Source organism: Molothrus aeneus, chromosome 7 (assembly GCF_037042795.1).
Source record: "Molothrus aeneus isolate 106 chromosome 7, BPBGC_Maene_1.0, whole genome shotgun sequence".
In the NCBI taxonomy this organism is placed as follows: domain Eukaryota; kingdom Metazoa; phylum Chordata; class Aves; order Passeriformes; family Icteridae; genus Molothrus; species Molothrus aeneus.
This window is the reverse complement of record NC_089652.1, coordinates 13,484,866-13,507,941: the sequence shown is the minus strand read 5'-3', so window position 1 is coordinate 13,507,941 and position 23,076 is coordinate 13,484,866. Positions and strand designations below refer to the sequence as shown.

At 49.5% G+C, this 23,076-nt stretch overlaps 1 protein-coding gene across 4 annotated transcripts in view; it reads left to right on the top strand.

The window, feature by feature from the left end:
• The first annotated feature begins 2,579 nt into the window (after positions 1-2,579).
• NRP2 (neuropilin 2) overlaps positions 2,580-23,076 on the top strand; it is an 89,347-nt gene continuing 68,850 nt past the window's right edge. For 2 of the 4 annotated variants that reach the window (XM_066553963.1, XM_066553962.1), the window contains exons 1-2: positions 2,580-2,815; positions 14,503-14,680. In XM_066553963.1, the coding sequence (XP_066410060.1) occupies positions 2,743-2,815; positions 14,503-14,680 (251 nt within the window). In that variant the 5' untranslated portion in view covers positions 2,580-2,742. The remainder of the gene's footprint in view (positions 2,816-14,502; positions 14,681-23,076) is intronic. The other 2 variants (XM_066553966.1, XM_066553965.1) reach the window with 1 other exon arrangement.

Genomic DNA, 23,076 nt, shown 5'->3' with positions numbered 1-23,076 from the left:
TAAATATTACAGTACCATTAAATTACATATTGTCTCATTTTCAGTGAGGTTTTGTGGATGTTTCTGACATGCAGACATGGAAAAACACTGCAGTTCCAAATGGGTTTGGTGAGTGCTTACTTGTGGGTTTTAAAAACCCACAGGAGGACTGAGCAGAGCCCTGAGCCCTTTGGCAGAATGAGGACTTCCCAGCATGGAGAGTTGATGAAGTCCAGCTTCCCTTGGAGCACAGAGCAATACCCACAGCAGCAGCAGCGGCAGCAACTGCCCCTGGAAACAGGCCGAGGTAAGATCATGGTACATAGCATCACCTTGTGCTCAGTGCCTTCAAACCTGAGAGAGGGTCAGAGTATTACATGCTCCCAAAATAAGTATTTTTGACATTCTTCTACCTGAGCTGGAGTAATAGGTATCACCAGCTGTATTATCATCCTGTCCTGAACACTTGCAGTGGTAGAAACTACAGTAGTGCTGCCTGGTTCTTTAGTTGTGCCTTTCTTTTTTCCTGACAGTGGCATGTTGGGGAGAGGAGACTTGAGATCCAACACTAAACACAGGGCTGGATTTGTGGAGAGCAATTGAAAAGCAGCTGAGAGAAACCTCTGTGGAGCAGCAGGTAACTTCATTTCCCATCACCATTTTCTTTCCTGGGGTTATCTTCTCTTCATTCAGTAACAGATCAGAGCTGTTATCAGTTCAAGGTTTTGTTTGCCCTCTTCTATTGACCTTAACCAGTGGAAACGGAACATAATGGAAGAAAAATTGCCCCTGTGCCATATGGTACGTGAGATTGGGCTGTCTCTGATTAGGGCTTGGTAACCTCTTCCTTTTCCATGCATGTCTTAAGAAAGGAATGATTCATGCTGTGGGTTTATATTACACTCTGATATCTGTGTTATGTTTTGCAAGGGCTATTTATACACGCAAAAAATCACACTTCGCTAGCTTGATAGTAGTCTAACTATAAGCGAGTAGTAAATAATAGTTGCATAATTCCACACCAAAATACAATAAAAAATACAGGAGACTCTGTTGCCACTGGCTTTGCATTGACTTCAGCGGGTTTTGGAGCACATTTGAGCCACAGAAGATGCAAAATCAGGTATCAAAATACACAGAAGGAAGAAGGATGCTACAGCCCTAAGGGTAACGGCTGAAATATCAGATCTATCTGTCAGGCCAAATCTGTTGCTGTCAATGAACTTCCACTGGCCTCAGAGGAACTCTAAGCGTTTGTGTTGTGTGAATGTGCTTAAACAGGTTGGCATCGTGATTTCATTGACGTGAGCTGGTAATGCTGCTCGTAACTGATAGACAGCAGAGTACAAAATAATTAGTCTCATCACCCTAAATGAATACCAGTGAAATGTTCTTACTTTCCCTCTCACCCACACAATGATGTATCTCACTTCTGCCACATGCCAGTATCTTTTCACTAATTACCAACTTAAAAAACTGAGATAATATAGCTTTAATAGTTTTGTCTACTGTTTATTTGGAAGTTGGAACCTAAAGTCTAGGGACTCATCAACAACATAAAGGAATTGTTTTTAAATAGCTTTTTGGTGCAGGATTTTAGGGGTCTTTTCACTCGCTTTGAAATTTCACCTCTCAAAGAGGATGGAGGTGTGAGTTAGCCCAGATACCAGCTTTTAAGCCTGTTGTGGTCTGTGAATATAAGCAACAAGTAAACGCATGGTCCCAGCAGTTCCAGCTCGGGCAGAGACTCCCCACCCTCACGAGGCAAAGGCGAAACTTTAGGAGCAAGGCTAGGATGACTATGTGAACGCTGCTCTCGGTTTGTGTTTTTAAAGAGCATCTCGGAGAAAACGGGTTTGGAGCGTGGAAGTCAACTGTGGTGCAGTCCCGGAGGGGGTTTGTATTTGTCCCTTGCAGAAGACTTTGCACCGCACCGTGGGTGCCAGGAGCGAGGCAGCGTGTGCTTCCCGCCGCCTCCCTCCGCTCTCGCAGGCGGCTCTGGTCGAGGCTCGGCGCTTCTGGGTCTCGGCCGGCAGCGGCGGAAGCCCACGAGCAGGGACAATCCTTGTCCTGATGCTCCCCCATCCGACAATTTCTGGGTGTCTCCCTTCGCACAGCCGACTCTTTTGCCGTTATTTCCATCGGGTTTGGTTCCTGCCCGCGCTGCGGGGCCGTCAGCGCCCGGGCGGGAGCCGGCCGGCACCCGCGGCACGGCAGCGCGGTTGGGGCGCGCCCGGCTCCGCGGGGCGGCTCCGCGGGGCCACTCCGCGCCCCGCGCTGCCGCGGCCCCCGCGCTGCCCCGGCCCCCAGCGCTGCCCACGGGCGGGGCGGGCGGGCGGGGCGCAGGGGCGGTGCGGTGCGCGGGGCGGTGCGCGGGCGGGCGGGGGGGCGCGGGGGGCGGCGCCGGCGCTCGGCGCTGACAGCCACATGCCGCCCTGCCTGAAAAGGCTGCGAGGCGCCGGCGGGGAGGGAGAGGAGGCGCAGACGGCGCCCCAGCCCGCACCACCGCCGCCGCGCCCCGGGGGATGCCGAGGCGCCGGCCCCGCGGGTCGCCCTAGGGGAGAGGCGCTCCGCCGGCACCGCCCGCCCCGCAGCCCCGGTGCGGGGAACGCCGCCGCCCCTCGCTGAGCCCCGCCGGAGCTGGTCGCGAGTGGGGCGCCCACACGGGGCGCGGCGCGCCCGGGGTAGGGAGGCGAAGCCCGGCCCCGCAGCCTCGGGTCTTGCGTTGTGGGTTTCGGGTTTTTTTATAATTTGTTCCGGAGGATGGATACGTTTCTTCTCGCCTGGGGATTTCTAGGGCTGTGCTTGCCCGGCTCTGGAGGCACAGCGGAGACAGGTAAGGCGCCCTCAGGAACGGGGGATGTCCCCGTCCGCCCAACTTTCGGGTTCCCGGGCGCGGTCCCGGTCTCACGCAGAGATGCTTTGCGTGGGAATAAATTTAGGGAATGCATGAGCGATCGGCCGCGCCACGCAGCTTTCGCAGCACGGGTTTTGGAGGGGCTCATGCGTGTGGCGGGGCGGGGATGGCGCACCCCCGGCAAGGAGCGCAGCGCTTGCAGCCGCGCGGCTCCCAGCGCCCGGCGTGGAGGGGCGAGGGGATGGAGCCGCACTGGAAAGTTGCGTGTTGGTTTTTTGGGGAGCTGCGGGGAAGGGAGGGGAAGCGGTAGGGACCAGCCACATGTCGAACACCCGCATCCGAATATCCGCTGCCCCGCGCCGGTTGCAACCTCGGGAAACTTTAGGTGAGAAATTAAAATTGTCTGGCGGGAGCAGGCAGCCGGGGCCGTGCAGAGCTGGGAGCGGACGAAGCGCTGCGGTGGCGGCGGCACTCTCAGGAAAGGCTGCCCGCGGTACGTGCGGGACCTGTACGCACTTCGCAAACGCTGGGCTGTCCCGGGACAAGGCGGGTTCATGTATTGGGACGCGAGTGTCTTTTTCTGCTCCTCGCTGACGGGCTAGGCTGGACTGTCAGGAGGTGGAGGGATGAAACCCGTCTTTGCGTTGCTTCGGCATGGAGACAGGAGTGGGGCAGGCTGACGCTGGGCCCTATGCTCCCCGGCCACTGGGTTTGAATCTCGCTAGTGGGGGCAACAGGGTCCCTATCTGGAATAGTCTCTGGAGGAAAAGGATTTGCCGTCCAGTGCTCTCTCGGGGCTCCTTCTGTGCTCAGGAGCTGCCTGGCACAGAACGGTAGTGCCAAGCCAGCAGCTGCTGCGTTGTGGCTTTGCCTTCCCGTTAGTCGGGGCCTCGGGACGTGGCTCAGGGCCCTGAGCTGCGGTCTGACCCGAGCAGCGGTAGATGATGGCAGAGTGCATTCTCCCTTCTCCTGCCCGGAGCTGTGTGGCCACCCAGCTTCCCCTTGAAAAGGGGAAGTGAGAGAGTCTCTGATGCCTGAGAAAATCCCTCTCTTCTGCAGTTCGAAGCACAGACACTGCCGATAAACATTCAGCTGCCGGTTGGCATCACCTCCTTCCTTACGGTTATAAAGGAAAGAAAAAAAAAATCCCATCTTTTGTTCAAGCAGGAAAGCGAATAGGCACATGATGGGATGAAGAGAAAGGGCAGTGTCCTGGGAGGCCCTTGCTGAGTGCAACAATCTTTTCAGATGAACCCCGTTGCAGAAGCAGTGTCTGATCTCCTGGAGCAGGTTTTGTGCTGTGGCAGATCGGGCTGTAACCTGAGGCTGGCTCCTGAGGGTGCACTGGCCGGTCTGGTTGTGATCCCTGTGGCCGCTGAGCCCGAATGTGTGCCTGTGTCCATGTGTTCACCTCCTTCTATCCTGGAGTGAGCTCTGCATCAGGACTGTTAGCTAGGAAGAGGTTTGAGCAAACCGTGTCTCTCAGGCCATTCAGGCGCTGTAAGCAGTGTTTATTTGAATGCGGGGTTTTCCCGGCTAAGCAGAGCATCACATGGTGTTGGAACCAGCAAGGAAGTTGTCTCTCTGTGGCCGACACCAGCGGTGGTTTGCTGAGATGATGATGTGTGGCTGCAAGTCCGGTCAAATGACTTTATTGCCAGCACAGTGAGCAAAGGTATGGGGTAATGGGATGCAAACCTCGATCAGGCTACATTCAGCTTCAGTAAATTAGCCAGCCTAGTAAGGGAAACATGCCAGAGGTAGATGGATTTATGTTTCAGTCTGGTGTATCTGAAAGCCTTCCCCCATTATGGAAGTCCCTCTTTAGGTTCCCTAAGGGAGGTTAGTAGAGAGGGGAGACGTTTTTAATAGACAATAATATGATAATCCACATGGAAAAAAACCTCATGCAATATTTCTACAGTAAGAGATAAACAGTGCAGCTGCCAATTTGTATGTAGCCAAGCAAACCCTGAGATAACCATGGAGGAGAGTGGGTGGGAGACCCGTGAAGATAAATCTGAAGGTTGGATGGCTGTGTGTTTTTCATTTTCCCGTAAAAAGCAATGAAGTAAGAAAGTAACAGATTTGAGTGACCCAAGTACTGAGCCGTTCAGATGATGTTTATGCAGCTCTGAGCAAAGCTCACTCTGAAGCCTTCAAAATAGTTTACTTAAAAGCTATTATTTTTAGTAGTGACTTAGGAGATGTAGCAAGGTGGGGAGGGGGACCAAAACAAATTGCTGCCAAGCAAGCGCACGGCCACACATACAAACATGCACACACACACCCACACAACACTGAGTGTAGTGCCTTATGCCTGTGCGCTGTTAGCTCGGCTCTTACTGGAAACAAAAGCTTTTTTAGACTAGGAATCAGATAGTTGTTGGAGCATCACTGAAAACCACTGATACAAGCTCGGTGGGGGGCTCTGACCCAGGTTAGGATGCTGCATTTTGTTTTCCTAGTTTTACTGCTGCAGAAAATCATGGTGTGTGGTGTCTGGAGTGACAGGCATGCATATTGGTCCCAGAAGGCTCTATGGAGGTGCTTCCCATCTCCCTGCCTTGCTCCTTCTGCCCCCCCCCCATCCTCCTTACCAGTATCTTCTCTGTGTTTGGTACTTTGTGTGTGGCTTTAGAAGGTCAAAAAGAGAAAGCCCCCCACTTTGCTGGGCTGGAGCAGGCAGCACTTCCCGTCCCGGCAGGAGGGTGGGTTGGTTTCCTAGCAGAAACCTCCAGTGCTGCCAGGCACCAGGACATGGTGGCCTTGTACTGCAGGTAGCTTGAGAGGAGAAAGCATCCTTCATGGGGTTTAGGAAGCTGTCAGGTTCAGATAAGGCTGGGATCCTATCCTGTGGGACCCCCAGTTGTATTAATAAGGAAAAATTAATTTTTAAGCACTGGGATTGCTGCCAAATTATATGACCTCTGACAGACCAGCTGTGCTAGGAAAATAAATTGTCTACATCTGAGACCCGTGATCCTATCTGAAATCAAAATAGAAAAAAGTTGTCATTTAGCCACAGTGGTGGGGGCAGATTGCAGCAACCTGAGAGCAAACTGGAAGCTGTTAAACTTGTTCTCCATTGTATGGTGAAGTCACCACCACCGTGCCCCCATGGAGCCTTGGGAATACAGTTGTCTAATCCGGGAAGTGCAGAGAGCTGATGTGCCTGCACACACCCAAGCTGGGGCTGATGGTGTCAGCACGGGGTGGGGGCAGAAGTGGGGTGTAAACGTTTCCAGCTCCATCCTCACTCTGTAACAGCCCTTTGACACATTTCTAATTATAATACACACACAGAGACAAAGAGGTAGCTGGGCTATTTTCGAAATCCCTGTCTACACCCTGGTGGAAACCGCAATACTAGCAACAACATAAATCAGGGCTGTTGCTAACAGTGTTGCACACGGCTTAGCGCTACAGTAGCATGGGTTTAATCACACTCAGAATCAAAGGGTTGGCCTGCTCCCTGCCTGAGCCAAAGCGCAAGCTCGGAAGGCCGGATCCTGAGCCAGGCTTGATGCCTGTGCAGTGAAAAGACACAAACTCAGACACGGAGGAGAGGTTTGTCAGCACGAGGTCAGCAGGCACGGGGCCAAACACTCAAAATCACAACTTGGATCTGTAACCCTTTCTGTGTGCAAGCAGTGCCCGTGAATCAGGGAGGACAGCTAGAGTAATGTTGGCAGGCTGGGCTCCAGCTACAGCCTTGGTGAGGTGACCTCTTTCCAAGCAGTTTGGGAAAAGGGGTACAAGCAACAGGTTGGCATGCAAAATAGCCTGAAGTATAACTTGCAGGGGTGGATAGCTGTAAGGACTTTATGTCTGACTTTGTCTTCCCCTGCCTTCACACTTGATGAATCAAAGAAAATGGGCTCCAGAGATAAAGTACTGGGTTCCAGGTCTTTGAAACCTACCCTCATTTCTCCCCGTGCATTTGGGACAAAGGCAAGACATCTGCCCAGCTGTTCTCGTGGGTCACCCGGTCACTGTGAAATGCTGTCTGTGTAGGGCTTGAATGCTTGCCCTTTTCTATGTCCCTTCTAGGAAGATGGTGAAGCCAAAAGGATGCTCTCCTTTTATTCTGCTTATGTTTTATTGAAAGGCTTCTTTGAACCCCCTTTTTTTAAAGGAACGCATGCAGAAAGAGGAAGGAGGAAAACCCCATCTGCATGTAGACACATACACTTATAATCTCCCTGATTCCTCCTCTCTCTTCACAGGCACACAGATCTCTACCTTCCCTCTTACACACAGAGTCACACCAGCCTTGCTGCTGCCACACACGCACACTTCTGCATCCATCCCTTCTCTGTGCCGTCCCTCACAAACCCAGAGCCCCTTGACAACTTTCACCCTCATGCACACCCCAAGCTCACTGCAGCTTTCCTCGCTTTCTGTTTGACTGCTGAATATGTGCTCAGCAGGTAACAATGTGTTTAAGACATTCACCAGAATGTGCAATAACTTTGACAGCGTGCTCAAATCCAGCTGCTGCTGAGCCTCACCACCAGCACCAAAGGCTGAAGCCACTACTGCTCAGCAGCGTGCACAGGGGCACCCATGGTGGGGCTCTCTGAGTGGCTCAGGAGGGGCTGCTCCCCTCCTCTCCCATCTGTGGGGCTCTTTGCAGCCAAGGCACTGCATTGTGCTCTGAGGCTCCAGCAGGGCCTCTGGGAGGGAGGGCCAAGCCAGGGGTGTTGTGAGATTGAGAGGCTCTGCCAGCTGCTGTGGGAAAGAGTCAGGGGTAAGCTGCCACTGCCTGATGGGGAAAAAAGGATTCAGTTTCAGAATGGACCCTGACAGATGAGTTCAAAAGGTGTGAGGAAGCTGGGAGGGTGTGGGGGAGATGAGAGATGAGATAAGCTTTTTTTTCTTGTTGGAATTTTTGTAATAATAATACTAATTAGTATTTCAGAGGCATTGAACACCTTTCATCAAGCCTGAAGCTCTTTAGAGACGAATCCTTGGGGAATCTTTTTTCCATGTGTACAACTAGAAATGTCTCTTGTCTCCATGGCCCTTGAACGAGTTTGTTATTGACAGCATTAATGGGGGTGGCTCAGCAGATTTTCACCATCATATTTTTTCCTTATGTAGCCTATAGGTAGGGTGGCAGTCTGCCATGCAGGAAGGTTCAAGCTTCTGTTTCCCTGCCTGCAGTACTGGGGAGTTTTACTCAGAAACTGTCTGACCTGCAGCTTGAGGGTCTCCTAAAGCTGCCACCTATGTCTGGGAGATGGCAGTGTGTTTCCATGAGATTTCAAGCCCCTGAGAGCCTAACAGAGAGGCAGGCAAGATTTCTCCAAGTTCAAAATGCAGTTATCTGTCTCCCTTGCATGTGTACACACACACTGGCATGCTCCCCAGGATGATTACTGGAGCAGCCAGGAATTGTAATTCCAGACCCACAGATTATACTTGCAGGCAAGCTGGGAGAATTGTGTGTACACATCTCTATAGGGAGACTATCGCTATTAAGTTGGTTACGCTGTTGGAATTGCATTTGCCTCTGATATAAGATGAAAAATAATAGTTAACGAAGGTGGATAAACAGGATATAAAATCTCATCAAAGATAAGAGAGGGGTTGGACAGGATGGACATTTAAAGGTCAGGGTTGTCACTGGCTGAAGTGTACAGAGCGATGTCAGCCCCTGGAAGGCAGCTATTCAGAACTCCAGGGGTAGAAATCAGCTGAACTCCAGTGATTTCAAAGCAAATTACCTGGATTTGCATGCAAGATTTGGCCCTCTCATTTTCCATGGTGAAGTTTGAGTAGGTCTCTATTTCAAGGTTTCTACTTAATTCTTTTGTGGATTAACATGGGGGAAAAAATGCGATTATCAGAAGTCTCCAAATCTTCTTCTCTCTCTTCCTCCCTCCAACATTCCCTTCTTATTTAAAAATAATTTGAAATTATATTTTTTTTTTTGCAAAGGCTCAGAGCTAAAATCTTCCATTTGCTGAGCTTTCTAGTGTTCCCCTTTCACTGCTGTCCAGTGCTATAAAATGAATATATTGCATCCCTTCCCTGTTGCCTTAGGAAGCAGTCAAATGGCTGCATTCCTCAACTGATGGATTGGCGCGTTCCTTTCTTGCTTAAGCCCAGACAGTGTTTTATGAGCTTGTCTCATGACAGGCTTGAGACACTTTGAATTGAACACAATCCTAGTTCAAATCACAAAAGCAGTCTTTAAATTCTACTTTGCTGTGTCTCTACTTTTAAGTGAAATTTTACTTAACCTGGTAAAATTCCTCCATTAAATGTTCTGGAGACTCTCTCTGATTGTGTGAAGTCTCAAGATGTGGATGTGGGTAGTGCTCTGGAATGAAATGTGCATGTAAGAGCCTTGTGTTGTTTGGGTGTGTTTGTCCATTAATTTGTTCAGGAAGCCTTTGAAGCTTTATCTTGCAATCCAAAGCAAACACGCTTCTGCTAAAATGATCTATGCTACTGGGGATAAAACATCTAATCTTATTAGCTTCCTCTGCACTTTGTCTCTCTCCTTGGCCAATGGTTAAACTGTATGATTTAAGTCTGAGAGTTCCTATGTTGTGTTTCTGCCTCCTGTGAAAGTTGTGCTCTGTGGTTTGGGGTGAGATCCCCTGCTACGTTAGCTGTGCCCAGCCAGGGTCAGAGCTCAGGAAAGGAGGCAGGATAAGCGTTAATGGTAATGAATCCTTGGCAGAGGAGATCTGTTTGTCTCCTCCATACCAGGGTTTGGCAAAGTGCTTGGACACACATGGACCTTGAAAAACTCTGAAGAGCTGTGTGATGAACAGAACTGAAACATGGGTTTCCTGCACAAGGGCTTGAGCCAAGTTCAGCAGCTCTGAGAGAAGTGGGTCATGTATGCCAGCACCTGTATTTTGCTGTGCTGTGAGGGGATTGACAGGGTAAATCTCCTCTGCTCAGTGCTGAATCCTGGGACAGTGCTGAATTAGTGCTGAATCCTGGGACATGGAAATCTTCTGCAGTGGTTGAACAAGAGTGTGAAGTTGGGCTGGAGGGCCTCATGCCAGGAAGAGAAATTACAAGGCTAGGCAGTTCATCTGCCTGCTGTGGAACGCCCACGTCTCACTCCCTTGTTCCTTTGCTGTCCTCAAAGGCTGCTCTTTTCCAGCAGCACAGTCAGTGATGCTGCTGCTGCTTGTAAGGCATCCAGAACACCCTAATTTTTGTGTGTAGCCCTGAAAGCTATCTCAAAAGTAAACTGACCTCAGCAGGTCAAAACACATGGTAGTTTTGTGCTGGACACTACAAGCTCTGCGAGGCTGTAGTATGTATGTTTGTTGTGAAATGGGCCTCTCTGGTGATGATTATTTTTGTTACAGACAGAGTTGGCTTTAGTTTCTGTGTGGAAGGTCCAACAATAACAGTGAGCCCTGCTCTCCTGGGGTGAGGGAAATCCAGAGGGGTTTAATCGGCAGGAAATTCAAGTAGGAGAATGCCGTGCTCCCGGCCTAAGGTTTCAGATGTGCCTGATGAGCTGCAGAGCTGAAAAACCCCAAGTATAGGTGAAGGTTCTTGAAGCCTGGCTATTTTTTTTTGGGTCCTCTGAGTAATGATCGCTTTTTGTGGCCTGTGGAGGCAGGAGGAGACTTCATCAGGCTGGGTGTCTCCAGCAGGTCAAGGCACAGAAAGAGGTGTCTGCCTTGTAAAGGGTGAGGAGCTCAGCTGCTGACACCCATCTCCATGGGAAACTTTGGAGCTGCGCACTGTGCAGTGCAGCATTTGCAGAATTTTGCACCTCATGACCTTCTCCAGGTCTTTTTTTCCCATTCCTGTGGCTTGGTTGTCATCCTCTGGTGTAGTTCCCCTGTTGGGGTGGCCATGCATGGAGGAAGTTGCAGGGATAATTTGTGTTATGGTGAGCCTTAATGAAAAGAGGGATCTGCAGATTTCCCAACCTGACCATAAGTCTACTCCAACACTGCCAAGGAGTATTGACCTCTCTAACCTCCCTTGAGGAGCCCTGCTGCTCTCCTGTGGCCTTGTTGTTGGCACAGCACTCCACTGGCCCCTCTGCTATGTGGACTGGCAGGGGCCCCAGCAGTTTGCTTTGAATGCCTGCATTTTGCTTACTGAGCAATGGGATGTCCCATGCACCTGGCAGTCTTGGCTTGTACTTCAGAATTTAATTTTAATTTTATTAAGTGAATTCAGGGCTGGCAAAAGCTGCTGAAGCCCATTAGCTGTGGAACACATCTTGCTTCCAATGCATACAGACTGGGCAGTAGCCATGCCCCTAACCTTTCCTTTTTTTTTTTCTTTTGCATGGATGCAATGCATCAGTTTGGAAGAACCCATTAAAATAGAACTTTGAGCCTCTGCTGTATACAAAGCAAGGCCATATTTTATACAGAAAGACAGTGGTTGGCATGACTGTGGAGTCAAACCCTATGCCCATCAGTGGGCATGGTGACAGATTTTTTTGTTCTCATTGCAGGTACCTGCTAGATACTTGTGACTCAAAAGAGAAAAAGCCCAACAGAACATTTACATAGATATTGAAGTAATTTTGCCTCTTCAGATAACTCTAAGAAGCCTTGAGTTCCTGGTATGCTATTGCCCACCATGTGGGCAAGGCAGTGCTGTACTGAAGTAGCCCCTTTCATTTCTGTGGACTTCTTGTGTAGGAATGAATGAGAGGACAAAATGTTTCTCTGAGAGACATAAATAAGCTTTCCTGCAGGTGGGAGACTGTCACTGCTCCAGGAAGATGGTGACATTTTCCTGGTGAAATCTGAACATCTGAGGGATGTGGCTGGTGCTCGTGTTTACTTGGGAGGTTCACCTGCTTGTCCTGTTTTGCTGGAGAGGTCTCAGCTGCAGGGAGCTGGGCTCCAGCCCCTCTCACTCAGGCTGTCCTCACTGGCACCAACGGTCTAATTTGGGCACCAAGCTGACCTGAAATTAGGATCAAGAGTAGGATTTTCTTTAGCTCAGTCCCACTGAACTGTGATGGCCTTGCAGGGCAAAGGAGAAGTTTCAAGGTCAGAGTAGAACTGTGTTTCTGCTCCTGGGATCATTAGTTGGGGAAGAGCTGACATCTCTGTTCACATGACAGTTCCCCTCCAAGTGGTTGAGCTGCAAGGGCTCACAGGGTATTCACGGTATCTGGCATGAGTAAGGGGCTAGCAGCTTCTGAGTGGTGGGTGATGTTGGTGGTATCAGCCTAGCGGGTAGCATGTGTGTGAAAGCTGGAGAGACGGGAGGGAATCACGAGGTGTGGAAGGATTGACTGTATTTTCATTGTTTGGAGACTTTGCCCTTTCCAAGAAAAATAATCTGCAGCTTGAATATTTTTCTTTGCTGGAGGGGGTGGACATGTGTGCAAACGAGGTGTGAATTTTTATGAGAAGGTGTGAAAGTGCGTACATGAGTGAAGTGTGAATTACACGTCTATTTGTACATTGATGTCAACAAGTCCATGAATTTCTTCTTTCCACGTGAATGTCTCTTTCTCTCCCTCCCTCCAAGCCCACATAAACACATGTGTGGGCAAATATGCCTTCCTGAGAGAAGATATTTGTGCAAGAATGTAGGTTTGTAAATGTTTGTGTGTTGAGCAATCTCTCCTGTGGAACAAAACCAGATGTTTTTTGGTATTCTCAGCTCTTCATGGCAGTACTGCATTTTTTCCCCTTGTATTTTTCAGGATACTTACAGGATTATTTTAAGAAAAAGGGAAGGCTGCAGATCTGCCTTTGGGTGTGTGCGAAGAAAGTTATTTTGAAGAATGAATGTGTTAGAGGGCATGAAAAACATGGGGGAAACTGAGTGTTTTTTCACAGCAAAGGAAGCCTCGCTGGCCCATGAAGGGCCCTCCTGTTGCCCTTGTTTTTGCACAGGACACGTGCATTTTCTGCAGGCAGCGTGCAGGCAGCAGGTTGTTTATTCAAAGTGCTTTTTTTCCAGGAAGCATTTCTGCTGAGGGTCCTGCCTGACTCCTACTGCTCGCCTTGGCTCTGGCAAGAGGGCAATATGAGCTCAGACTGGGATGTCCCTACCGAGAGCTGGTAGACTTGTGACAGCCTGGCAGGGGACACCCTTGGGACCTGGCAAACCCTATGGCAGAGGAACAGAGCCAGACCCACAGCAAGGAGCTGAGACCACACAATCTGCACTGCTTTGCTTCTCCTGGGTGGGCCTGGGGCAATGCAGTGAGTGCTGCTGTGGAGGGAGAGGAACATCGCTCAGGACCAAGGCAATGGGGAACACGGTGGAACACACCCTTTGCTCGTGGAGCTTCTGGGATGTGTGGTTACCCTCCTATATCAAGGGTGATGCTTCTCTGTGCCTTGGCTCCCTTGGGGGGTGTGGGTTGTGCTGCAGCCTCCATCTCAGGGTGTGCAAATGTGGGTCTTGGGAAAACCCAATTGCACCCTCCTGCATGTCCAGGATCCTCTGGGGCTGTGGGGCTAACCTGACAGTGGGAACATCACACGAGGGTTTGCTTCCCACATTGTACCCCACTGCTTATTGTCAGGGAGGACAACTTTCCACAATGTGGGACCAGGGTAATCCCATATGCCTGCCAGCCTGCCCTATGGAGGGACTTAGGGCTTTGTTGGGTTTTGCCCATTTTGGTGGGGTTTGTGTGTTTTTCTGGGTATGAAGAGGCAATATTGTCTTCTGGGGGCAGCTGTTGCAGCTTGTGGGCCTGGGTGCTGATACAAGGGGGTGGCAGGGGAGTGGGGAAAGCAGGACACACAATGGGAGCCCATGGAGAAAGGGACTTTGGGATTTGTAGTGCATTATCAAGTGACCCCATGATGGAGATTTTCCTCCCAGCAAGTAATGCAATAATAAATTTGATTTGCAGCATTCATGAGATTAAATGTTTTTTTGATTACAAAATCACCCTCTAGGGCCTGCTCTAGCCCAAAGCTGAGAGAGCTTCCTCTGCTTACCACGCAGCCATTGCCAGCCATTTGTGGGCTAGTTCCACAAAACCACCACTGCTGATTATCTGTGTCTGCAGCTCCAGTGCATGGGTTAGCTTGCAAGTCTGCTGAGACGTGTTTGCTGGGGCAGGCAGGTTGGGGAGGGAGACACAGCAAACGGAGAGGGGCTTTCATGGGGCTGCAGGCTGGGGCCACGAAGGACAGGTGCTGTCCTTAGCTCTGCCATACAGTGTGGGTGGGTCTGGGCTCACCAGCATCCCTGACATGCCTCAGTTTCCTTGCCTGGAAACAGCACAGCTTTCTGCCCTCCTGCAGCTGGATTGAATTTGTAGTGTCTAAATTCTGGTGTCTCCTGAGGCAGCTGTGGGAGACTGACACAGAACAGCTTGCAAAGGAGGCAAAAGAAGGGATAAAATGAGGCAGCTACAGATGATCTGATATCAATCTGTCTCTTACTTTATGGCTCTGTAATTGCCTTGGCAAGAGCATTCATTTCTCTTTTCTGGTCTGTGTGAAATGTGGTATGTAAGTGTGGCAGGAGGTGGAGGGGAAAGGAGTATGTTTGTTCTGCAGAATAATTCTCCTTGCCCAGAGATTAATATCAATATTAGAGTACCAAAGGGATGTCAATGGGCTGGAGAATGGTCTTTATCAGACCACTCCTATCAGTGGCCCAGGGAGGCCTGCTGTGCACACCTGATGCCCAGAACATCTCTCAATGCCTTGTTCCCTTCTGTGTCTCTGCAGCTCAGCCATGCGGGGGTCGCCTGAACTCCAAGGATGCTGGGTACATCACCTCACCAGGGTACCCCAATGACTACCCCTCCCACCAGAACTGTGAATGGGTCATCTACACCCCTGAATCCAACCAGAAGATTATCCTCAACTTCAACCCTCACTTCGAAATCGAAAAACATGACTGCAAGTAAGAGCCTTCCTCTACCTCTCTAATACATAGTTACCCCCTCTTCCTGCTTTTACCTAGTCTTGGGTATGGGTCTTGTACTTCTTTCCACTTGAAATCAAGCATCACTCTGAGCCCCCACAGTGCTGCATCTCTTTGCCTTTCCAGAGCAAGGGTTGCCTGTGAGGTTGTAAGATGCTGCTTTGGACACATAGGATGAGCCTACTCTGCAATGAACTTGTAGTTCTTAACTTGGCCTGATACCACCTGAAAGCAAGATCCAACTGGTTAAAATGTTAAAAGGCAGCTGTTTTTTCTGTGTTGAAGTAGCCTCACTCTTCTTTTAAACCATGCTGGGAGAGCAGAGCAATTTCCTGCTGTGTAACTAGGCAGAGGTATGGCAGAGTGCCCTGTGGCTGGAGACCCAGATTCGGGCCATGTGAGGCTGGAGACATGGTGGTCTGAGCTGTTTGGGCTGGATCTGATTTCCCATAGTGCTTTTTCTGCTATGTTTGGTAAACTGGGGAGATGGGGTTTTTTGCCTTTTATTCCCTTTTTCTTCTAAGAAAGGACCCAGAAACTAGATGTCTGGGAAAAACAATTAACAACTAATAAAGAATAATTAAAGGCATCAAAGGGCACCATAAAAGGCTGAGTTAATAATATGGTCTCAGCAGACATAGAAACCTGTGGGTTTCATCTGGAATCCACAGCCAGCTACAGGGATGCCTGAGTGTGAAGGAGCTTGGGGTCTCCTAAAACAGGCCTGACATAACAGTCCTGCTCAATACACTGGTCCTGTTGATTAAAAGGGGGTTGCATATGGAGAGGGAAATTCTGTTTGTAAAAAAGGACAAAGGAACAGGGGAAGCGTTTATGGGGCTGCAGAATCAGTCCTGCGGAGAACAAAGAATTCAGCATGGGTTTGATGATGTACTGAAGGTTATGAAGTGCAGAGCTGGATCCTCAGCTATCATAAATCAGCATAGCTCCTCTAACTCTAATGAAGGTGTGCTGATTGATGTCATTGGGGATTTTGTCACCCCCTACAGATAAAGTCTGGGCTAATAAGGCTTTGAACACCATGAACTCTCCCTGAAGTCACTGTGTGTGCAAATTGTTTAGCGCTTTGCAGGATCAGGCCTGTGTATAAAGAAGGGAGAAGGTACAGAAAGGCTTAAAGTGGGCATAGATGAACACAACAAGGCCTTGCAGTGGAGGTGAGAATGATAGATGCTATCAGATTTTATTGCTGCTTGCATAGGCTGAACTGCACAGCCTCCTCATAGCTAATGCAGTTGCCCCAAATTCATAGTAATAAAAGCTGTATAGGCCTGTATTTGCAGTCTGAAGAGTATGCCATATGTACGGGCCAGGACAGTGTTGTGTGCAGGGCAGGGATCAAACTGGGCCAGAGGGACTCCAGCTTCTGCCTCTTCAAGGCCTCAGGCAAGCAAAAACAGGTTGGTCAGAGAGCTGGAAATCCCCATGGGCACCAGGCTTTTCCTCCACCTGTAGGAAGGTGCCGGTTTTAGCTCTGATCATCTTGTGCAACTTTTGCCATGCTTTGCTGCCTGTGAGAGAGCATTGTCTGGTCCCAGGCTGCAGGTGGTGTGTTCAGTAGTGTGCTCAGGACTGCCTGAGCTCTGGGGGTGTTGGTTATGACTTTGCTGCTTTTTGCTTTACTGTGGCAATCTTCTGAGTGGCTGCTGTGTGGTCTCACTATTTCCCTTTTTGCGTGTACGTGCACAAGGAAGCTTTTCTTAAAGGGAAATAGGATTTATCCACTTGAGCTTCTGCCGGCCACAGCTGTGAGCTGAGAGCCAAGCTGACTTAGGGTGCCTGCTCTCTCAAGCCAGCACTGAAGAGGAGTGGGTTTGAAAGAGCTTCATGGACAGTGCTTGATAGGAAGCATAACAGAACAATGAAAACAGTGTATGATAAACATGGCCTGAAAGAAATGGATAGGAGTGAGATTTTAAGTAACCGACCAGGAGGAGGCAAATATGGACACTGCATAAAGCTTGGGCATTAATAGATTACATTAATAATAGGTCACCATCTAGTGATAAATCTCATCTGAGTGTCAGAGGGTTTTTTATGAAGAAGCAAGGACCTCATTGCAGCTGCAGGTGTGAACCTTAACAGGAACAGGAGATCAGCATCAAAGACAGTCTCAGGGCAGAGCCCTCCTTTTGACATCTCATCATTAATATGGAGCACATTCACATCAAGGTGACAGGCAGATGGACTCCATGGAGGCACTCACTCTCTGGGCAGACAAGGTCCCCTGCTCCGGTGTTGCTACCTGGCTGCTATTGGAGCAACAATGGGGCTAGTCTGTGCTTCCAGCTGCCAGAGGTAAACACCATAACCCCTTCCTCTGTTGCTTCTTCTTTCAACATTTCATTTTACCTTATTAGGCTAAAGTTTCTCCCTCATAAAGCATAACATTTACATTCCTAAAACCCATTTGAAAGCCTACAAAAATGTCTCCAAAGTCTTTTTAGTTTTGCTGTGTCCCTTCTGGCCTTCCTTGTATCTGCTTTGGATTTCCCTTTGGGACAGGAGGCATTTCCTCCTGTGTTTTGTGCTGTGCCTGACACCCTGGGGATCTCTGAGGAAAGGTCAAAGATTTCCCCTCGGCCAGCAGCTGGCTGGAAGGGGCCTGTGAAAGTGGTGCTGCCTAGATGCCAGAGCAAGAGCTGCCTTCAGAGAACAGCTTTGGCAGCCTGGAGGGTGGAAACATCAGCCAGAGATGGATGCCCAAGGTGGCAGACAGAGGTGGCTGCTCAGTGCTGCTTGTTGCTATTGTTTTCTGGAAGCACATCTGGGCTTTTATTTTTCAGCTGTGTCCAGCTGCATTAAGTAACTGCACTCTATCACCACCATCATGAAAGGAGTAATTTGGTGTAATTGAAGCCCCAGAACATCTCTCTCTGAGTGCTGTGTCTATGCTCTGAGGAAGTGTCTTGCTTTGGTCTCTAGCACACTAGGTTGAGAAAATTGGCCTCCTCCTGCTGTTGTGGCTATTGTGTACCAGCAGGGATCCCTGTGGCAGGGAGGGTGGGCATGCTGTGACAGGGAGTAGGGGCCAGGGCTATTGTTTGTGCTGTCCTGCAGCTGTGGGGCCACAGCAGTAATGCCAGAGCCAAAAGGGAAGTTTGATGCTCTGATAAAAGATCTGCCGAGCTATTCAGAAATGATCATTCTAGTGCCTGGCTGTTTGTTCCCATCTGTGCTGTGAGTGCAGCTGGAGCTCAGGTACTGCACCCCACATCATTGGTATCTGCTCAATGAACAGGGAAGTGGCATCCAGTGGAAAAGAACAGGCTGCTGCTGTGGCGAAATGTTTCCACTTCTGTGTAATATGGGGGTTACTGGGCACTCTTGTGCATGCTGGAGTTTATTTGGGATCCCACGAGTGACCTGAACCATTTGCAATAGATGGGCAACAGGGACAGCTTTTGCATTCATGTAGCTAAGCTGTCCACTACTTCTTAATTGCCATTGTGCTGTTCTGTGTGCTCTGCTTGCTTGGAAAATCCAAGTCCAAAACCTCAGCTATGCATGAGTCATTGTGTTTATGACCAACCACCTTTTTGTTCATGCCACCCTCCCACTGCTGGTCTTCTCCTTGGACCACTAAAAGCTCCCTCCTGCATTTGGCTACTGACTCTGCCACCCCCAGCCACACTCAGCTGACCCTACCAGAGAGTTGGGCTGGGCCATGCACATGCAGCAGAGGCACACTCCCTCCAGGCTGCAGTGGACATGCTTGTGCTTCCTCTGCCAGCGGAAGACCTTCCAGCTGACTCATAACATCTGCTCCAGAGGAACAGTGTTTTAAAAAATCCCGACTGGTAGTCAGACCACGGCCAGTGGATTTTTCTGCAGCCATTTCCAGCACATGCTGCAACTGGGTTGCAATCGGTGGGATCCCTGCCTGGGAGGGAGTTAGGGGACGGCTGCCGTGGCTCGCAGCCCCCTCTGGTGGCACATGCCAAACGCTGGCTAAAGTTTCTGCAGACAGGGGCTGGGGACTCCCACATAGGCTGGAGGAGGCAAACTGGAAATTGAGCTGCAGTCAGGCTCTTTTTCCTGTCTTTGGGTCCCCCTGTCAAACCCAGAAGGTTTCAAGAAACAGGAACTGGGGCCATTATCATGAGGAAATTTATGCAGTGGTCACTGTGACCTCATAAGAGCCCTAATGGTGCCAAGAGAGTTGAATGATCCTGATGTGTGCTGGGTACAGGGCAGGCATGGCAGGAGGAGACACGTCTGCTCCCAGCTTGAAGGCCAGAGTGAACCGAGGTTTGGCTGGGGAGACAGCACGTTCCTAGTGCCCATCTCACAGAGCACTGCTGGCCAGGGGACACCGGCAGCAACATGCCACAGCACAAAGGGTGACACGTGCAGCTTGGACAGCCACTGAAGGCCTCTTATGGCAGCATGGCCATCTCCTGAGTGGCCAAAAAGCTGAGCACTGGAAGAAAACAGCTCTGCATTCTTCCTAGAGAGCCACAAAGCCACTGGCTCAAATTCCTCTGAGCTGATGTGGAAGGCAGAGCTGCATCCAGACCCAGGAGCCAAAGCCAGGCAGGCAGCTGGGGGCTGCCACTTTCAGCCTGCCTCTCTTGCCATCTCCTTCAAATAAGAGTGTAATATTGGGAGAAGCCATCCTTCCATCAGTGAGGGTTAAGAGTAGACAAGGCAGCAATCATGGACAGCTAATTAGTAAATGCTTTGAAAAGTATGCATAAGTAGCTTATTAGCAAACATTTTAGAAACAATGCAGTTCATCTAGTGATTGGCAAAATGCTTAGAAAAGAGAAATACATTTGGAGCACTAGAGAATGCCAGGGGTTGGAGGGGTTCTTTGCTAGGATGCAAGGGGAAGTGACTGCATCTCCTGAAGTACTGGGGGAGTCGAGCTTTAACTTTGCAGTGAGGGGAAGTCAAAGATGAGATGTTAAGGAAGGCATTTGCTTGCTCATACATTTGTGGCATGGGTAGCCAGAAGCAACATTTCTAATGTACAGGAAATTATTCAGTCTGGGTAACACGACACTGCAGCTCAACTTGTCTTCAAATGAGCTTCTACTGTTTTTTAACTCCATCCAGCATCCGCTGTATGGTTCATAATTCCCATCAAGCCCGGGTCATTTTCCAAAATGGAACATCAGTGAATGGGTTAGCTGTGATGATGAGACCAGCCACATGAGTTAACAGCTCAAGGCTGTTCACATCCCTCTTCTCTGCTTCCCATCTCTGCTTTCTCTGTGGCTGTGCTCCTCTGTGCCCCAGAGCCTTTTCCTGGAGGGACAGGCCTGCTCCAGGCTCTGCAGAAGGTGATGGCCCCAAATACTCTCTCATGGGGTCTCCTATGACCCGCCAGCTCACTAACATCCGGCGCATAGGAATCAAATCTTGTTTTGCACCTTGCTTCCTGTTGGCATGATGACAAATTGAGGGCCAGCTGGTGACACTGGGAACAATAGGATTAGAGACAGAGACCTCTCCCCCTCCTTCCTGCTGTTGAGGAGGAACTGGTTGTCGTGGTGGTGTACTCGCTTTTTAGTCAGCCTCTCTGTCCAGCAAGGGAAGGAACAGGACCTCACAGCAAGGGAGAGGGAGCCAGCACAGGGCTGGCTGTGGTGACTCCTGATTAAGTTGGTTCAGAATTCAGCTAAAAGTGTCAGAAACATGTGCCTTTTTTGAGCAAGCTCCAGCTCTAAATCCTTTGCATCTTTGCAGACCCTGCTCAGTGTAGAGGCAGTAGGATAGGAGTAGGGTAATCCCACTGGAATGCCTGATAACCACAGTGTTGAGGTGCTCCTGCTGTTTCAGCAGAGCCTGAGGCCTTTGACTATCTTTGCAACAGTGCTCCAGCACACAATGTGACACCAGGTGACACCCTTCACAGAGGCTCATCCCAAAGAGGTCTCAGAAGCCTAAATAAATGTCTGTGGGACTATGAGTCTTGGTCACTTTTTTTGTGTGGTACAGAGGGCTTAGCAATGCTCTTCTGCATCATGGGTTTGTTGTCTGGATGCAGGAGTTTGAAGGTTTAGTGAATGTAAGGAGAGTTCTAGACTGATATTTTTGTTAAGGACTAGATGCAAAGCTCTGTAAAGGAAATGTGAGATTTTACCTTGATTTACATAAGAGCTAGTTTAGCCTTTTAGTGAGCAACTGTTTGATTTAGCTACTTGCAGCCTTTTTAGTGGATATAATCCCTGTTGTCAGGCTGTAACGAGGGACTGGCAGACTCCCCAGCAAATATCAGTTCTGAGAGTTGTGAGATTTGGGTTCTTCCCCTTTCCTGCTATTGATTTATTGTTCCTGCCTTGGTGAGTCACTTAAAATTCCCTGTGTTATAAAGAAAAGAAGATCTGGGCATCTGCAGGCATAAAACCCAGTCTAGATAGCAAGAGTGCAAAGCACGCTCCCTTCCAAAGGCTGCTGAACAGCAGCATCACACAGGAGTAGGTCAGAGTGCAGCAGAAGACAACCAGTTTATTCTCAGTCTTTTCTGGCTGGGTGTGAATTCTGCAATTAAATATGAATGCAAAATAAAAAGAACAGACTGCAAAGAGCAGACTGAAAAACACAAGAAATTTGTGGCTGCTTTTGGCCAGAACTCGGCATAGAACATATTTGAAGGAATTGGGGGAGGTTAGGTTTTAGTCTGAGGCAAGTTCTCCGTTTCCTTTAAATCAAGTGGCTGCACACCACCATTGAATGGCATGGTAATAATATGTTGCAAACCACAGTCTGGTGATCCTGGAATTCCTTATAAGTTAATAGCAGTCATGGTCCACTAATCACAGCTAGGATGTCTTTGATATATTAGTTCAAATACACATAGAAAGCCTTCCTTATGCTGGCTTAGTGAGTAGATCAGTAGGTCATTAGAAAGAGTGAATAACCTAGGGATTTTCTGTTGGTTTCTCACCCCACCCCACTGCTAATCCCAAGGAATTCTTGAGATCTACATGCAGCCTTAGTGAGCAACCACAGTACAGTGGTATGGTGTGGTTTTAAAGTAACACTGGGTCAGACATGGAGGATATTATTGTTTAATGAATTCCTAGAAGCAGAGCATGAAGCAGTGGGGTCTGACAGCAGAAATCCTCTGCCAAAGACTTCATTCTGTTACAAATGGCACAGAAACTAGCAGGGTGGCTGTTGGTGTTATGTGACTGCCCCCACCTTCTTGCAGCAGTACAGAAGATACTGCGTGAGGAATCTTTTGAGGCGGAGTTGTGCTTTCCTGAGACAGGCAGTACTCATCCACTGGTGATGGGAGAGCTCCTATTCTCAGCCCCGTGCCTGCTGAGGCCATGCTGCATGCAGAGTGTTTGCATGGGAAGTGCTCCACGTGTTAGAAACCTCCAGGGAAACCTCAGAGCTGGGGTTGTTGATGGATGTCCAACAAGGAGAAGTGCCCCCCCCTCCACCGGCAGCACGAGAGTTTGAGGCATGTGCTCAGCTTCCTTCCTCTTCTGTGAGTGTTGGTGTGAGGTTTCATTTACATTGTTATTTTGCAGTGAGAAGGAAGGTGTAATGACAGTCTCTTTGGTAATACCAATATTTGGCTGTTAATCATGGGTGGGAATAAGGTCTGGGATCTCCATCAGCAGAGGTGACTGACTCACCATTGATCTATACTCACTGCATCTTGTTGTAGTTTTTTGACCCATTTGATTTCTTAGGTTTTCTTTTGTGAAAACCCTCTGATTTTTCTGCCATTCCGGAGCAAAACATCTCTCTGTCTTTAAATATGGCAGATGGGGATTTCTTCAGATGTCCAACAACTCAATTGAAGGAGACCTCAGGAGACCTCTCCCCTTCCCTGTCCCCCATTTCAGCCTGTCTTTTCATCTGCAATCTGGAGATGTAAGGGCTATAGTAATAGAGTGTCAGAGGAAGTAATTGATTCATCACACGCCAAGAGAGGAGTCTGTTGCCTTCAGTGTCAATGGAGCTGAACCAGAGCCTGGAAGGGTGAGGGAGGCTTGTAAACACTCCATGGCTGAGCTGGCAGGACAAAGCAGACACACTGCCACAGCTGAACGGGAGGGTGACACAAGGGTTGCTTGAAAGAAAATCTTTCTGAACAAAGCAGTGTCAGGGTCCTTGTTTGTGGGAGAAACAGGGACAGCCCCATCCCCCTGCTCCCAGAGCACCTTAAGGAGAAAAGGTACCTACCAGCCTCATGCAGCATCCCATTCCCTCGCCTCTGTCTCCCTCTTCTATCTTGATGTGGCTGCCTCTCTGACCTGCTGTCCTGGGCTGAGCTCACCTCAGGGGTACCAACCAGCCCCTGCCAGCAGCTAATTCCTCCCACACGTCCAGATAGTCACTGCTGTCAAAGAGAGCCATGTGGGAGGTCACTGCTGCTGCCAATGCAC